Here is a 17,490-nt window from a genome sequence, read left to right on the forward strand (position 1 = left end):
TGCTTCGCCGGCTGAATCCCCTTCACCTATTCCACCTGTGTTCCCACCTGTTCATGCTCCCTATTTAAATGTTGGTTTTCTTAGATTCCATACATAAGTGAGATCATAGGTTGTCTTTTTCTGTCTTATTTCACTGAACATAATGCCCTCTAGGTTCATCGTGTTGTCACAAATGGCAAGATCTCATTATTTTTTATGGCCGAGTAATATTCCATTGTGTGTGTACCACGTCTTCTTCATCCATTCGCTACCAACACGTAGGCTGCCTCCATAGCATGGCTGCTGGGAACAGTGCTGCAGTGAATACGGGGGAGCAGATATCTTTTTGAGTTGTTTTCCTTTTCTTCAGATAAATACCCAGAAATGGAATTACTGGGTCTATGATACCTCTATTACTGGTTTTTTAAGGAACCCCCATACTGTTCTCCACAGTGGCTGCACCAACTTATATCCTCACCAGTGGTGCCGAGAGTTCCCTTTTCCCCACGCCCTCACCACTTATTTCTTGTCGTTTGGAGGGTGGCCATTCTGTCTGGTGTGAGGTGACACTTCATTGTGGTGTTGAGTAGCATTTTCCTGATCATTAGTGATGTGGAGCATCTTTTCATGTACCTGTTGGCATCTGAATGTCTTTGGAAAAGTGTCTGTTCAGGCCCTTTGCCCATTTTTTTATTCAGATTTTTTTTTTGGTCATATGAGTTATTTATATATTCTGGATGTTAGCCCCTTATCACATACGTCATTCATAGATAACTTCCCCCATAGTCGGCTGCCTTTTCATTTTATTGATGGTTTCCTTTGTTCTGCGGAAGCTTTTGTTTGATGTTGTCCCACTTGCTTGGGGAGACATGTCCAGAAAAAAATCGCTAATGCTCATGTTCAGGAGTTTACTGCCTGTTTTCTTTCAGGAATCTTAATGCTCCAGGTCTTGCATTTAGGTCTTTAATCCACTTTGGGTTCACTTTTGTGCACGGCACAAGGCAGCGATCCGGTCTGCGCTCGTGCGTGTGGCCATTCGCCCGACACCATTTACTGAAGACAGTCTTTCCGCTTGTGCGCCGCTGGCTTGTCACGTGTACCGACACGCGGGCAGGCTGACCGCCAGGCGCCCGTCCCGTCCCGCCGGCTGGCGTCTTCTCTTGCTGCTCCTTCCTCAGTTCAGCTCCTGCTTCTCGCCTCCTCTGGGGTCTTGTCTTCTTTCCTTGTAAGAATGTGACGCCGACCCTCTTGGGGTCTAGCGTGGGGCACGGCTCCCTGCCCTTCTGGCGCGTGCAGGTACTGGAGGCGAGGTCATTTCCCGCGAATGTGGACAAAGCCCGGGAGCCTCATCGCTCACTGCTGATTCCTGACCCAGGGTCTTTCCTCCCTTGGAGGATTTTAAAGTATTTCCCAGCTGCTTTGCCCGCTGTTTCCTGGGTCGGGGCTACACTGCTCACCAAGCTGCATCCCTGTGCATTCAGTGTGGACCTTAGCCGCCAATCTGGGCTGCATCCCTGGGGGGGTCTCGCCTCTGCACTGGCACACCGGCCCAGGCAGTCTCCGTGCGGCACACTCTCTCTAGTGTACAACTGCTTAGGCTTAGTAGTGACTGTGTTTTACTCATCAGAACCTTTAATGTTTTATTTTCACTTATTTAAACTGAGGCGCAGCTTACACAGCCTGCAGTTGACCAAGTGTCCAGGCCAGTGGCACTCTGCACGTTCCTGACATCAGCAGCCCCCACCTCATCTGTCAGTGAAGCTGTACGGGAGCCTCTTCTGTCCACTCACTCCTGGGGGTGCTCGTTCCAAATCACGGCGCCAGGGGCCTGGGGAGGAATCAGAGCTGGGTGGACCCATGGAGGAAGGCCAGCCCTGCACCCCCACACGTAGCCCCCCAGGACACACCCCTCCCACTGTGGCGCCGTCTGTGGGAAGCACGGGCTCTTAGCAGAGCTGGGGGGCCCTCACCCATCTGGGACTGCACTTAGCCAGCTGGGGTGGGGGGGTGGGATGCCACGGCCCTTCTCCTCCCCCATTCTTCCCCACCCCAACCCAAAGACGCTTCTGTGTTGGCAAATATTCTTAGGCCAGAGCCTCGGTGTCTTCAGCACTACAGCCAAGGATTAGGTCTCCTTTGCTCTGACTTCTGCCCTGATAATTCTGTCACAGTGAACACCTCACGCCTAGTTTGAAGGGGCAGCAGAATGGTGGTGCAGACAGTGGGGAAAATGGATTCTGAAATCGGAGAGAAAACGGGTCATGAGGCAGGAGTAGCTGGAGACCTGAATGCCCCATGTGGCGGCTGGCAGGACCAGCGGGCATCAGCATTCTCCAGGACGGACAGGCCGTACCTCAGGCCACAACACAAGTCACAGTACATTTTAAAAAGACTGAAGTGTGTTCTCTAGTGGACATAGTTCTACAACACAGTGACGTCTGGGAAAACCCAGATGTTTGGAAGCTGAATGACATGTGACACATTTCCAGACAGCATGTGGGTCAAAAGTGAACATGAAGACATTCCACACCAGCATGTGCGGCCGGGGCAGCGCTAGAGGGAGACGGAGCCGTGAACGCCTCCATCCAAGAACAAAGGCCTCGAATCAAAGACCGAGGCTCTGCCTCCAGAGCCTGAAGAGCCAGCGAAGCCCAAGGGAAGCAGAAAGATTAAGAGGAAATCAGCAACATGTAAAACCCAAGTTAGTTCTTTGAAAATACCAACAAAATTGACAAACCAACTGACCAAGAGTATTGAGGTGACACACAAACTGTCAATCATGAATGACAGAAGGGACATTGTGACCAATCCTACAGGAACGGTCAGGATTTACAAGGCAATATAGGGAAACTGTACCAACAAATCTGAAAACTTAGATGAAATGGACAAATTCCTAGAAGATACAATCACTTAAACTGGCTCAAAAAAGAAGCTGAATTTGTAAAAAGTCGTAAGTCTACATGCAGAGGAAAGCCCAGACCCATGTGGCTCCACTAGGCGCTCTGTCAGTACACCACTCACTCACAGACTCCTCGGAAAATGCGGAGGGAGCAGCTCCCAACACTCATTCGAGGAGGCTGGTGTCATCCTGACAGCAAAGCCGGGGGCACACACGCAGAAAGAACACTAGAGATCAGCGTCCCTCGTGAACACAGATGTGAAATCCTTACCAAAACATCAAGAACCCAAGTACAGCAACGTGGGACCCCATTACCAAGCAGGACTTAAGCTGGAATGCAAGGTTGGTTAAACATCTAAAAATCAATTAACGTGATAGACTTAGTCATAGAATAAAGGGAAAAATCCACAAGATCATCTCAACGGATGCAGAAAAACACCAAATTCCAATACCCTTTCGTGACAGAAAGTATTCACGAACAATAGTAGAAGGGAGTTTCCTCAACTGGACAAAGGACTGTGTCACTCCAATACTGATGCATCAGATCACTACAAATGCAGTGACTTAATGCAACACGTGGCTGCCATTGACAGTCCCAGGAGTCAGAGTCCAATGAGAGCCTTTGGACCAAGCGCGGCCACAGGGCTGGTTCTTCTGGAGACCAGGGAGACGTGCTTCCTGGCCCCTTCCCACCGCCAGAGGCACCGCGTCCCTGGGCTCCTGGCCTCCTTCCTCCACCCTCTAGAGCCAGCAGCTGACGGGGTCCTTCTCCCGTCACCTCACACCAACCTCTTCTGACCCTTCTGCTTTTAAGGACCCTTGTAATTACACTGGGTCCACCTGGAATGTCCATATTAACCTATCTTAAGGTTGCTGAGTAGCAACCTCAAGTCCCCTTTGCCATATAATCTGACCGTCACGACTTCAGGGATAAAGACAAGACATTGGTTGGGAGCACTTTTCTGCCTGTTAGAACATCTAGGAGAAGCACCGGCTGGCCTCAGAGGCCACGGTGGAGGCCTGCAGGCTCCCCTCTGGGATCAGGACCAGGCCAGGGAGGCCAGCCTTTGCCACCTCCGCTCACACTGTGTTGGACGAGCAATGACACGAGTGCGCCTGTGCGTGTCCTCCCACCCCCAGGCCGCGCACTGCTGGAAGGGAAGAGGTCAAAATGTCCATTCACACGTGATGCAGTCTCACGTGTACCTGATCCTGAGGCCTCCGGGTACACACACACCTGGAAATAATAAGCTTAGAAAGTCCTGGGATGCAAGATTAGTGAGAAAAATCCATTGTATTTTACATACTAATCACCTGAAAATGAACTTAAAACAATTCCATTCACAATAGTATCAAAACTAATAAAGTACTTAGAAATTACTTTATTAAAGGCAATGCTAGTGTAAGATTTATATACTGGAAACCACCCAAAATCACTTAAGAAATTAAAGGGGAGCTAAACAGATCGACAGATGGTCCACATCCCTTGTTCAGAAGGCCCCTGTGGCCTCGGGTGGGTGAAGAGATGCGCCAAAAGCATGAGCTATGAAAGTAAAAACTTTATAAACTGTACTTCATTAAAATAAACTCTGGTAGTTCAAAAGACAGTATTTTTTAAGAATGGAGACAAGCCGGACTGGGAAAAATATTTGCCAACATTGTATCTGATAATCCATAATACCTAAAGTCTTAGTGCTCAGTAAGACGATACCAAAGACGACAGAAGATTGGCCAATAAACACGAAAAGCTGCTCAGTACCATTAATCAAACACAAATGCCACCCAGAACAGCTAAAGACGAGACAGTGACTACACCGAACACTGAGGATGTGGAACGACCGGATGCTTTGTAAAACGATACAATCAGTTTGGAAAAGTTTTTTAAAAAGTTAGACACACACACTAAGCCAGCAGTTCCGCCCGAGATTGCCCGAGAGGAATGAAAACTAAGTCCGCACCGAGACAGGTATTCAGTCACCACAACTGCAGTCGGATGGACAGAGGAGCAAAGGTGGCGGGAGGCATGATGGAGCCCACGCGGCCGAGGAATGGGGCGTTGACTATGCCACGTGCGCGGGCCCTGAGAGCCTGCAAGGAAAAGAGGGCGAAGTAGGAAAGGCCTCCCGTGGCTGGGGGTGCGGCAAGGCTGCGCAGCCCTCCACGTCCACGTCCACGGAGAGGCCGCTGTGCCCCTGTGGCGGGCAGGCCGAGGCTCGTGCTGTGTGAGTGATGCCCACACAGCTGCTGCAGGCAGAGAACCTTTGGGGGAGGAAACGGTGTCACGCAGCCGGTACTTCCTGTCCTCCCAAGACACCTGTAGGGAATATTTCCAGCCTAGATAAACAGAACTAAATTGAGGAGGAAAAAGGTAACGAGCAGCAGGAGGTCACTGCCATCCAGGGAAAGGACCTCAAGGTGCACACAAGGCTGTAACACAGAAACGCACGAACTGGGAAGCCAAGGAAGCCCCACAGCGAAGGGGGCCCGCCGCACCTGTGCAGGAAAGACTCGGCCCTTGGGGGTGCTGGCTCCCTGCAGACTGCAGCCCCGCCTAACCCCCGACAGGCTGTGGCTGTGTTAGAGGCTGGCCAGGCGGTGCCGCGCCAGCCCCGGGGGCGAGGTCCTGGGGACCCACGAGAAGGGCTGCGAGTGCCCCTGCCCCGGTCGGCAGGGGTCCAGAAGGCAGCCCAGTAAGGGGAGCTGGTGGCAGGCTGCCAAGGCATTTTATGAGAACCAGTCAAGTCCATGTGCCAGTAGGACTGGAAACCATGAAGAGGTTGATGAGCTGGACTAGACGATAAACTTGTCTGGAGTATTTTCGTCTTTATTGTTGGTGTTTGGGGAATCAAGTTGGCTGTGTGAATGTCTCACGAGGCCATGTTCAAACTGACTGCCCCTGAATCACGAGGGCGGGGAACTCCAGCACAGCCCTGCACACCTGGCGAGGGGCTTCCGTCCAGAATACAATTCGTTAAATAACAAACCAGACTAACAGCAAACCCCGGAGAAAGTTGGCACGACTTCAAATGCAGTCCACAAAGCAGGACCCTTGGCTGCCGGGGAGCCTGTGAGGAGCTCACCTTTGGGGCTCAGAGCAGACGGGTGGATGTGGGGGGCACCCCTGCCGGCCTCAGGGGCTGTGGCCCACTGCCACTTGGGAGGGCTTGGCCCTGCTTGCCAGGATGACCACCCCTGCCCAGGGGTCACACTGAGGGCCAGCAGACACACGGCTGTGCGGCTGGAAACGGCCCTCAGCAGCCCACCAGAACACCTCCCACCAGGCTCGGCGCTTGCGTGCGACACTGCTAACACAGAGGTCAAGACCAGGCACAGGAAGCTGTGCGCATTGGGGAGACTGCCAGGTGGTCCATCGAGAGGCCCGGGCAGGGCCAGCCTGCAAAGGCTGCTCTCTGCACAACTCAGCAGGCCGAGGCTGGCAGCATGGCAGGACCCAAGAAAGCTTTAGAAATACCCAGCCCAGCTGCCAGAATCCTGATGTGGTTTCCTGCCAGGAAAGCTGGCTCAGGAGTTGGTTTTTCCCATACTACCCACCAGATGTGCGCAGCAGGGACACTGGTCCACCTCCCGCCCTTGTGCTGTGGCTCTGGCCTCGGCCTGCAGCTCAGGGTGCCACTCGCAGGGCGCTCCGTGCAGGGAACTTTCCAGAGAAGAGGCCCTGCTGGCCTAGAGCTCCTGCTGAGTCCGCACTTTCTGCTGTAAATGTATGTTTACCGTGTAAATTTTTGGGTGCGGACTTTCTCCCTGTGGATCTATGATTTCTCAGAAGAGAGAAGCTGAGAAATGACCTGGAAAAAAAAAAATCAAAGCTCCATAAAGGGAGGGAGGAGAGGCTGTGGCGAGAAGCCCGCTGGGCGTGGGGCACTGCGGGGCCACTGCGGGCGCAGGCAGCCTGCCTCACTCTTCCCTCGCGTGTTCGCCTGTCGCAGACCTGCCGTCTCCCCCTCCTCGCCAGGAGTTAGGTCTGAGAGGCCCCCCATGGCAGCCAGCCTGGCTTCCTGCAGACCTGGCTTCGCAGTCCCACCACCCCAGGCAGAGCAGAGGCGCTGGGGGGGCAGGCACAGGCCAGGGGAAGGGTCCTTGGGGGAGGGGATGGCCGGCCAGGGGAGCCTGGGGAGACGGGAGCTGAGCAGTGGCTGAGCCAGGGGCGGGGTGGGGGTCACAGCGGGGCTCCCCTCTCTCCAGCAGCCACGCCCACTATCAGCCCTCTCCGAGTCTGTCCTGGGGCTGACCTCGTGCCCACCCCAGGCGCCTGTCCCAGCCGGCCTGCACCCAGCAGGGTGCTGTGCCCCGTGGGAGCCCTCGGGGAGGCACAGGGCCGCAGCAGGCAGAGGCTGGCCACGCGGCCACAGGACGGGCACACCCCTCTCCTCCCAGGAGAGCAAACACAAGGGGCCTGGGGCCTGCCCTGTGTTCCTAGAAGAGCTGGGGGAGGGCAGTGGCCAGACACCAGCTGACCCCGAGGTCACAGAAGCAGGGCTGGACCCTGGGGAGCCTGAACTAGGGCCCTACCTAGGCTGTTAGGAAACGGGCAGGGGGAGGGGCAAGTGGGGGGTGGTCAGGCCCACCGGGAAACATGGTCGCTGCTTAACTCCCATGTGGCCATCTGCCAGCGGGGAACCGGGAGCCGCCCCTCCCCAGGGGGGCGGCCAGGAGGGCACGGGCGTCCTCTCCTGGATTCGCCAAACCTGTCCGGAGCTCCGGCCCCTTAGGCTGCTGTGAGGGAGGCCCCCCGCGCCCACCCAAGCCTGCTGCCCAGCTCTGCACCCCCAGCCCTGCAGAGGTACAGGGATGGGCCCTGTGGGTCCTCAGCACTGCCCCACAGCCCACCTGGAGCCCTGAACCCCAAGCCTCTCCTGTGCCACCTGTATCCCAGGCATGCTGAGTCGTTGCTGGCTGCCCGGCATGAGGGGGTTAATGGAGCCGGGTCCTCAGGGCTGGGCTGGCCGGGGACAGGGCGCTGGCTGCCCAGGCGGTGGGGAAATCCAGAGGGCAGGAGCAGCCGGCCCCAGCAGACGCACCCTGCTCGCTGCCCACCTGTGGCCCACTCTGCATGAGGGATGGCGCTGAGGAAAGGTGAGGCTTCCTGGCACCCAGCCACTTGCTCTGGGGGCTAGCCCTGTGCCCTGAGCCCCCAGGGGCAGAGGCAGCCTTGGAGGGCTCAGCTTGGGAGTGTAGGGGACTCTGGGGGCACGTGGGGGCATGTCTTTGCTGGGGTGTGGGCGCAGCCCCCACTTCTTCCTCCCACCCAAGGGCCCCAATCACCAGTGTCACAGGGCAGGAGGCATGACGCAGAGCAGGCTGGGTGTCTCCTCACACCTGCACCCTGGGAGCCTTGTCCTCCATCTGCTGGGCCAGGGCCTGCTGCCCCCCCAGCTTCCCGGAGGCCAAGCTGCTGTCATGATGTCCCCTCACAGGCCTGGCCCCATCCACCTGGGCACCCACCGGCAGTGCCCCCCACCCCGGTGTCCTGAGCCCTCCAAGGGCAGAGATGAGCCTGACATGGTGGGCGGCCCAGTGCACAGTAGAGGTTTTGGGGCACAGTTACTGGGGGCCTGGCGCCCTTTGTCCCAAGGCATAGTGGGACCCCTGGTGAGTCAATGGTCTACCCCATTCCTCTCCCCACAGTGGCGCCTGGCTGACTCTCCAGGTTCAGGCCACATGTACTGGGGTACAGGTGGGTGATGCCCCCAAATCTGGGGCCCTAATGCATGCAGATTACTGCCAGCTCTCCAGGGCAGCTCCAGAACATTCTCACTCATACCTTCCGGGCCTGCTGGCAGCCTAGTCCAGGTCGTGTCCGCCCCGGGACACAGATGACCACACAGCCTAACTGCCAGCCTGCCAGCCCTGTTTTCCCTGGGACAGGCAGTGCCTCCCTGCCCATCCTGGGGGTGGATAGGCAGCCTGAACCGGGCACCCGGCTGTGCCAGCATCAGCAGGGTGCTGGCGTGTATGGCTCCCTCCAGCCCAGTGCGCGGCACCTCCCATGGCCCAATCCCAGAGCCCCTCTTCCTGCAGGAGGCCTGGCCCTGGCAGCGCTGCTGGTCTGCTGGGCGGCACTGGGCCCCCAAGGCCTAGAGGGAGTGGAGCTAGGGGACACTGGCGGCCTGCGCTGCCCAGCCGAGTGCACCTGTGGCCAGGACGACGACACAGACGAGCTCAGCGTCTTCTGCAGCTCCCGGAATCTCACACGGCTGCCTGATGGCCTCCCACATGACACCAGGGCCCTCTGGTTGGACGGCAACAACTTCTCCTCCATCCCCGCAGCGGCCTTCCAGAACCTGTCTGGGCTGGGCTTCCTCAACCTGCAGGGCAGCTGGCTCACCAGCCTGGAGCCACAGGCACTGCTGGGCCTGCACAGCCTCTGCCACCTACACCTGGAGCGGAACCAGCTGCGCAGCCTGGCGGCCCGCACCTTCCTGCACACCCCGAGGCTGGCCTCGCTGGGCCTTGGCAACAATGGCCTCAGCAGGGTGGACGAGGGCCTCTTCCAGGGCCTGGCTGACCTCTGGGCCCTCAACCTCGGCTGGAACAGCCTGGCTGTGCTGCCCGACATGGCCTTCCAGGGCCTGGCCAGCCTGCGGGAGCTGGTGCTGGCGGGCAACAAGCTGGCCTACCTGCAGCCCCCGCTCTTCTGCGGCCTGGGCGAGCTCCGTGAGCTGGACCTGAGCCGCAACGCCCTGAGGAGTGTTAAGGCCAATGTGTTTGTGAAGCTGCCCAAGCTCCGGAAGCTCTACCTGGACCACAACCTTGTCACTGCTGTGGCCCCGGGCGCCTTCCTGGGCATGAAGGCGCTGCGCTGGCTGGACCTGTCACACAACCGCGTGGGCGGGCTGCTGGAGGACACCTTCCCGGGCCTGCTGGGCCTGCACGTCCTGCGCCTGGCGCACAACGCCATCGCCGGCCTGCGGCCCCGCACCTTCAGGGACCTGCACTTCCTGGAGGAGCTGCAGCTGGGCCACAACCGCCTGCGGCAGCTGCCCGACAAGGCCTTTGAGGGCCTGGGCCAGCTGGAGGTGCTCGCGCTCAACGACAACCGGATCCAGGAGGTCAGGCTGGGCGCCTTCGCCGGCCTCGTCAACGTGGCCGTCATGGACCTTTCGGGCAACTGCCTGCGGGACCTTCCGGAGCAGGCGTTCCGGGGCCTGGGCAGGCTGCACAGCCTGCACCTGGAGGGCAGCTGCCTGGGCCGCGTCCGAGCGCACACCTTCGCCGGGCTCTCGGGCCTGCGCCGGCTCTTCCTCAAGGGCAGCGGCCTCGTGGCCGTGGAGGAGCAGAGCCTGCAGGGGCTCAGCGAGCTCCTGGAGCTGGACCTCACCTCCAACCTGCTCACGCACCTGCCGGGCCAGCTCTTCCGGGGCCTCGGCAAGCTGGAGTACCTGCTCCTCTCGGGCAACCGGCTGTCGGAGCTGCCGCCAGACGCCCTGCGGCCCCTGCAGCGTGCGTTCTGGCTGGACATCTCGCACAACCGCCTGCGGGCCCTGCCCGGGGGGGCCCTCTCGCCGCTGGGCCAGCTGCGCTACCTCAGCCTCAGGAACAACTCGCTGAGGACTTTCGTGCCGCAGGCCCCCCGCCTGGAGCGCCTGTGGCTTGAGGGCAACCCCTGGGACTGTGGCTGCTCCCTCCAGGCCCTGTGGGCCTTTGTCCGGCAGCACCCGCACACCGTGCCCCGCTTCGTCCAGGCTGTCCCAGAGGACGACGACAGCCAGCCGCCCGTGTACGCCTATAACAACATTACCTGTGCCAGCCCCCCCAGCGTTGCCGGGCTCGACCTGCGAGACGTGGGTGAGGCCCACTTTGCTCACTGCTGACCCGAGGCTCACCCTGGCCAGACACTGCCCTGTGGCCAGAACCGGCTCTCGCTGACCCAGGGCCTGGCAGGCACACTACCCTCCCGCTCTCTGGAGCCAGGCCCTGAGCTGCTCACTTGGTGGGGTGCCACCCTCCCACCCCATAACACTGGAGCTTTGCCAGGGTGGGCTCAGGACCTGTGGGCACCTGCCGGTCCCTGATGGCTTGACCTGGAGGGTGGGGAGCCCCCAGCCCTCCCTACCTGTCATCAATTAAAAGCAGTCTGGTAAACACAGCGTGTGGCCATGCAGCAGGGGCCGGAGGGTGGAAGGCAGGCTCTGGCCTGGGTACGTGAGGCCACCCTGCTCCTCCTGGGCCCTGACTCTCCACTGCTTATCCTGGGCCCTCCCAGCGCCCCCACCCACCTGACTGGGCAGCGTCCTGGAGGCGTCTGGCCCTGGGAAGCTGGGGCACAGTGGCACTGGGGCGGCCAGGCCTCACTCTCTGGCCATGGCCCTCCTGACCAAAGCCCTTGGTGGCCAAGGGGCCTTCTCCACTGGGTGCAGCGCAGGCCCCATGCCCCTCTCGAGAAGTTCTGGCCAAGGTTGCTTTACCAACTCCCCCATCCCTGCTTTCCAGATCTGTGTCCCGGGGCCATCTTGGGACAGCTGCATAGAAGAGCCCTGGGAGTCTCGCTGGGTCTCAGACGCTTCTTTCTGTTCTTAGCTCTGCATGGGGTCCCTGGTTGGGGGCCAAGCGCTCCCCACTCACACGTTCCCCCAACATCTCTAAATCCTCCACAAGCTGCCACCAAACTCGTTCCAAACATAGCCTGGCCCCAGCCTTCAGGTCCCTACTGATGGAACCACTAGCCCAGACGGGGTTCAGCGGCCCAACGCGGCAGGATGACCCGGACACACGTCTGTAAGCACGGCAGCAGGCACTTTAATTGCAGGTTCTTCTCATTATAAGTTTGATGCCTCATGAGGTGCTCCACTCCACTGCCAGTCACGCGCCCACCCACAGGCTGCCGCAGCCCGGACAGCGGAGACCCCACAGGTGCGCAGACCCGCCAGTGTGTGGACAATGGGAGGCTGGCTGTCAGGAGCAGCCAGCTGGCCTGTCCGTCTGGGGCACGTGAGTGCCAGGATGTGGTGAAGGGCCGCTGCACCAAGCCTCCACCATGTCGCCACATGCCTGCCACAGGCCTACTGGCAGAGCCACTCACCCTCAAGGGCCCTGACTCCAGGCCTGCGGGAGGAATGTGCACGGAGCTGGCAGCATGGGACCCACGCCCAGGGCCTCCGCTCAAGCCGCGTGTGGGAGCCTCACCGTGGCCGCCCCGGTCAGGACCGTAGGGCGGGCGTCTCGTCCAGGATCTTTTGGGCTATGGCGCAGAGTGCGGGAAACGCAGGGCTGTGGGGAAACTCCTGGATGAAGTCCCGGCCCTCCTCCAGGCTCTGTGTGAGCTGGGGGTCCAGGGGCACAGAGCCTGGAGGAGAGGAGGCGCTTAGGGCTCTGGGGGCACCGGGGGCAGGCGGGGACAGGGGCTGAGGGGCCCTGAAGGTGCTGCCCTGCCTGACAGCCAACCACCCGCCACCCGTGCTTGGCCCACTTGAACCAAGTGTGAGGCGAGCACTGGGGACACACGGCCACTGCGCCCAGCACCCCCCAGCAGAGGCGCTCCCAGAGCCAGAGCCAGAGCCCCCGCCATCGCTCCACCCCGCAGGCTCAGCCGGCCCTGGGGCCAAGGGAGGACGTGTGAGAGCCTGGTGGGTCCACGCTGCTCTCTCTCTGGGTGGTCAGAGGTTAGAGAGAAGCTGGGACTCGCAACTCAAGGAAGCTGGGGGGACATGCCCGCTGCTCCCCTGCCCCTTGGGCTTAGTGCACAGGCAGGCCAGCCCCCCTGGAGCAGAGGCCCAAGGGGCAGCCTCGACCTGCTCACCTAGGAAGGGGACTCCGGCGTGTCTGGCCAGCTCCTCGCCGCCGCCCCTGGAGAAGATGCTGGTGCACTCCTAGAACACAGGCCCAGCCCGCCTGTCGCTCAGCACAGCACAGCATCCTCGTTCTCCCGCTCACCCCTCTGCCTCGAGGCGGGGGACCCCCCATCACCTTCCACGACTCACTGAGCAGTGTGGGCAGACAAAACCACTCATGTTCTCCACGACCCCAATCACCCGCAAGCCTGTTTTCCTACAGAAGGTCAGCTCCCGCCGCACATCCCCCACAGACACTGCCTGGAGAGCAGGAGAGAGGCGAGACTGGCCAGTGGGCACCCTGGCAACTCGGAGCCGGGAGTGGCACCCAGCTCCTGAGAGCTGGGACGGAGCCCCACCGTACCTGGGGTGTGGTGACGACGAGGGCCCCCAGGGGACTGTAGGGGCGCAGGGCGTCCACGGCCGCCATGTGCTCATCAGAGGTGCCCGGGGGCGTGTCCACAACCAGGTAGTCCAGCTGTCCCCAGGCCACATCAGACACGAACTGCCTGATCAGCGCTGCAAAGACCCAGGCAGGCCAGGCAGGGCTCCTACGAGGCTTCCCCAGGCCGCTGGCCTCCACCCGGCCTCCGGCACACAGCGAGATCTCTGTGGGTCCCAGGGCCGCCCAACAGCACCAAGGCCCCACACAGTGGATGGGCAGGATGAGCACAGCGGGAGGCCCTTGGTCTGTCCCCCACAGGCACCCCTTTCTTTCCTGCTGTGGGGCCCCCAGCCCCCTCATACTTCTGCTCAGGCCTCAGCTGAGGATGGCGTGTTGGTGCCCAGACCCAGGAACAGCCTGGGAGACGCTGGCCTGAAGGAGGCAGCCCCTCACCTCAGGCCACGTCCACCCGGTGCCGGGCACCTCGGGTCAGAGAGCTGCCCATCCTGCAGGAGGACGGGCAGCGAGACCGCACAGCCGGGTCCCCCACTCGCACGCCCACACGCACACCTGCTGCCCAGAGACGCCAGGCCCGGGCGGAGGCCAGGAGGGCGGGAGGCAGGCAGCGCCGACCCCACCAGCTCATCACCGTTCTTTCTGGGGCCTCGCCACACCACGGCCTCGTCCGGCTCCTCCAGCAAGAAGCCCACAGACATAAGGGAGATGCTCTGCTCCTGGTCCACAAACACGGGCACCCAGCCACTGTCACACTGATGCACGGCCCTGCCCTGTGCCCGGAGCATGCGTGGGATGCTGGGGCCACACAGGTCCACATCGAGGATCCCCACCTGCAAGGAGGCAGGATGCCCAGCGGGCTGGAGGGGCCTCCCAGGGCAGAGGCACCACCCTCCTGGGCGGTGGGGGGCAGGGGCCGAGGGTCAGGAAGGGGCAGCTGGTTGGGCAGGAGGCGCTCACCTTCTTGCCTGCGTGCCTCAGGGCCAGGGCCAGTTCTGTGGAGATGGTGCTTTTCCCGACCCCCCCCTTTCCTGAGAGTACGAGGATGATGTGCTGCACGCCCGCCAGGTTTCCAGGCTCTGGTTAGGAGAAGGGAGATAGGGGAGGCCCCTCTGCACATCCACCACGTGGCCAAGCACCTCCCATGTCCTGATGCACACACCCCCAGGCCCCACGGGTTCACTCCTGCTGTAGTGCCTGAAGCTCCCTCCCAGCGTGTGCACAGGTGTGACTGTGCAGCCCTGGTGGGAGAGCCAAGGCCCTAGGCTCCCAGCAGTTCCGCGGGTGCCTGGCAGAGACTATGGAAGTGGGGTCCTCACTGCAGCCACAAGGCACATCTGTGTTGGGGCTCTTGGGACCCGGGTCCCACGCAGGTGCCTAGCACCGACCTCCAGGTCCCAGGAGGGGCGCATATGGTCTGGGGACTCCAGCAGCCCGATCCCAGCAGCCTGCGTGTCAGCTCACCTGGCTGGCCCCGGGCCGTGCTTTCCTGTGAAACCCCAGGTACTGCAGGAGCCACAGGATGTACCAGTGTCCTTGGCCACTCCCCCTGCTGGCCTCAGGCCACTCCCTGGATCCCTGCTGGCCACCAGCTCTTCCCCCTCCCCCACCTCCACCACTGAATAAGTATCCACCGTTCCAATCCCTGCCACCCCACAGGGGTGCCATCTGCATACGCACTACCCTCAGCCCCTCTGAGACCCCACATTCTTGCCCCAGCACCCCCGGCCCTCACCACGGCTCTCCTGCCCGCCTCCAATAAGCTGCTCTCCCCCAGCCCTGCCGCCAGCCCGGGGCCTCAGGCTCAGCCGAGATGCACCACCCTGGCCCCCCTCCTGAGCCCCGTCTCAAGGGGAGGTTTAAAGACCCCGCCTCCACAGCCTCCATAGGGAGGGCGCCAGGCTGGGCTTCCAGGCAAGTCTTGTCACATACGCGCCCCGGTGCCTGTCTGAGGTCTCCTTCCAGCACCAAGGTCTGGGACACCTCGTAAGGAGAGAAGGAAAGGGTGCCCCTCACCCTCAGCCAAAACACAGCCCGTGAGCACCAAGCGCCACCCAGAGGTGCTTTAGGAGCTTACTAAAGTGCTTTGGTACCAAAAGGTATTCAGGCGTCAGTTTCCCTACTGCGGCTGGGGAGGCGGAAGCCGGGAGTGAGCCGAACCCCGTCCTGACTTACCAGGCTCCTCACCGGCAGGACGCGGCTTCCTCACCGGTGGGGAGGCGGGCATTTTACCCGCCTGAGCATCTAACACCTGCGACCTGAGCGGTAGCCGGGCGGAGCTTCGCGCCTCTCGGACAGCGACCTCCGGGGTCAACCAGCAGAGCCTTTCCCTCCTAAGCCGTCTAAACCGTTCACCTGGGACACGTGTCCCGCCAATGCCGCTCTCGGGGGCAAAGCGAGGCAGCGCTCCCCAGGGGCAGGCGCGGCGCCTCGCAGGGGCCGCAGGCCTCCCCAGACTTGCCCTTAGGGCCACGCAAGGAGATCATCTGGCAGGCGAACAAGTTCTTGGACGCAAGAAACGCGCACAGGCCCTAGTCAGAGTCGGGGCTTGCGTGCGGCACGGGGAGGGCGGTCTCCACACGGCGATCCCCCCCTGCGGATTTGCACGTGCGTTTCCCCCCCCCCGGGGACAAGCCTGGAGCAGCCAGATGTCCCCCCCCGGCGGCAGACCCGCCCCGATAACCACCCGCTTCAGGCTCCCTCTCCGCGCTGCGTTTACAATCCGAGGACTGAGCCAGGCAGGTCTCCGAGCAGGTAACGTGGGGACCTCCACTCCCGGGGCGCCACCCGCCCCACCTCCCGCGCTCCAAGTGTCAAGGCCCGGCGAGCGGCAGCCACGCTCCGCAAAGCACCAGGTTCGCGCGTCCGCCTCGACCCAGCAGCCCCGGTCCGGACCGGGCGCCTCCCGACCGCGAGCAGGGCGCGCTCTCGGAGACCCGCGGCGCTCAGGGCAACGACACCGGAACGCAGGCGTGGCGCACACGTGGGTGCCCTGCGCCCCCGCGCCCCCCACTCTGGGAGTACACGGTGGGCCAGCGCCGCGCGCACTCACCCGCCGCCGCCTCCATGTCGCCCGCGGCTCCGCGCGGCGCCCGCCGGCCTCCGCCCGCGCTCCTGAGGGAAGTGCTCCGCGCCGATGGGCAGCGAAGCCCGCCCCCGGCCCTTATTGATGGGCCCTCAGCCAATCGGCGCGCACGGGGCGCTCACGGAGTTCCGGCGCAGACGGCGCGGCGGAGGCGGACCCACTTCCGTGGCAACGCCCGCGGGCGCCGCCTCCCTTCCTCTGCCCACGTCCAGTGGGCGCGCGGGCCTGTGCCGACCGCTTGCGGCGTGACCAATGGGGACGCCGAGGCAGGATGGACAGGTCCAGCAGCCTCTCGGCGTGAGGCGAGGGCCGCGCCGCCCGCCTGGTCGAGGCCCGCCCGGGGCGCCCGCCGCGGCCGCGGAGCCAATGCGGCGCGGGGCGGGGATTGTTTACGTCTCGCTCGGGAGCGGAAAGTAGGTCACGGCCGGCGGAGCGTGGCGGCGGCGGCGCGGCTGCAGGTGAGCAGCGGGCCGGCGCGCCTCCCCTCCCTGCCCGCCCGGCCCGGCCCGGCGCCCGTGCGGAGCCGCTGGCCGCGTGGAGCCGCTGGCGGGCCGGCGCGCCTTTGTTCGTGCGGCGGCGGCCCGAGGACCCCCGCGGCGCCCGGCCCTGGCCTCCAGAGGCCGGTGCGGGGCAGAGGCCGCCTGTTCCGCGCAGTGGCCGCAGACGCGGCGCCGGCCTCCGGCGGGCGGCGTCCGGGCGGGGCGGCCCGCCTCCGGGCGCAGTCCAGGGAGAGCCCGGAGGTGGGTAATGACAACAGTCGTGTCGCCGGAGGCGGCTGCGGGAGCGCAGGCCCGGCGGGGCGGCCTTCTGGGCAAAGGGCAGGCGGGAGCCGGCCGTGGAGCGCGGCCAGCAGGGCGTGGAGAGGCGCGGGGACCTTGATGGCCCGCGGAATTTGCCTGTGTCTTAAGAACTGTGACAGGCTCTGAGAAGTTTTACGATTTGGTGGTTTACTTAAATTTTAAAAATTTGTGTTTCGAGAAAAGCTTGGCTGTAGTAAGAGGAGTGGGAGGGGCCCGAGCCCAGGCGGCCGTGGGTGGGACCACGTGGTGGCCCTGGCTGGGGAGGGGGTGTGGCGGTGGGAGGCCTCGGCCCACGGGTGGGAGGGACAGGGAGCTGCTGGGATGACAGCCCCACGTCTGGCACGAGGAACTGGGAGGTTAGGGATTCCATTTGTCAAGCTGGACAGGGGAGGCGGCTCTGGCCAGGGTTTGAGATGCCTGACGGACAAGCAGGCGGACAGCTGGGCTCGGGAGGCTGCTCAGAGGGGCTGACGTACATCTGGGAGCCATGGATGTTTGGAGGACATTCCATATTCTCTGCCTAGGTTTTATCAGGGTGC

The 17,490-nt window shown here is 62.0% G+C and overlaps 2 protein-coding genes across 4 annotated transcripts; one reads left to right on the plus strand and one right to left on the minus strand.

Annotated features, from left to right (window-relative positions):
- The first annotated feature begins 5,665 nt into the window (after positions 1–5,665).
- On the plus strand, positions 5,666–11,474 carry IGFALS (insulin like growth factor binding protein acid labile subunit). Its single transcript, XM_017641450.3, has 2 exons — positions 5,666–7,972; positions 8,918–11,474. Exons 1-2 carry the CDS (start codon positions 7,957–7,959, stop codon positions 10,708–10,710), a joined length of 1,809 nt encoding a protein of 602 aa, XP_017496939.3. The 5' UTR covers positions 5,666–7,956; the 3' UTR covers positions 10,711–11,474.
- A 139-nt stretch (positions 11,475–11,613) lies between these two features.
- On the minus strand, positions 11,614–16,269 carry NUBP2 (NUBP iron-sulfur cluster assembly factor 2, cytosolic). Of its 3 annotated transcripts, none has more exons than XM_037005811.2 (7): positions 16,119–16,269; positions 14,027–14,145; positions 13,701–13,899; positions 13,031–13,185; positions 12,817–12,927; positions 12,636–12,705; positions 11,614–12,182 (listed from the first exon to the last, which is right to left on the minus strand). In XM_037005811.2, exons 1-7 carry the CDS (start codon positions 16,132–16,134, stop codon positions 12,037–12,039), a joined length of 816 nt encoding a protein of 271 aa, XP_036861706.1. In that variant the 5' UTR covers positions 16,135–16,269; the 3' UTR covers positions 11,614–12,036. The 3 variants fall into 3 exon arrangements, with proteins under 3 accessions (XP_036861706.1, XP_073070477.1, XP_017496929.2); XM_073214376.1 differs by lacking the exon at positions 16,119–16,269 and having other exon boundaries at positions 11,614–11,941; positions 12,023–12,182; XM_017641440.3 differs by lacking the exons at positions 14,027–14,145; positions 16,119–16,269 and having other exon boundaries at positions 13,622–13,895.
- Between the last annotated feature and the right edge of the window lie 1,221 nt (positions 16,270–17,490).

This window comes from Manis javanica, chromosome 10, assembly GCF_040802235.1.
Source record: "Manis javanica isolate MJ-LG chromosome 10, MJ_LKY, whole genome shotgun sequence".
NCBI classification, from domain to species: domain Eukaryota; kingdom Metazoa; phylum Chordata; class Mammalia; order Pholidota; family Manidae; genus Manis; species Manis javanica.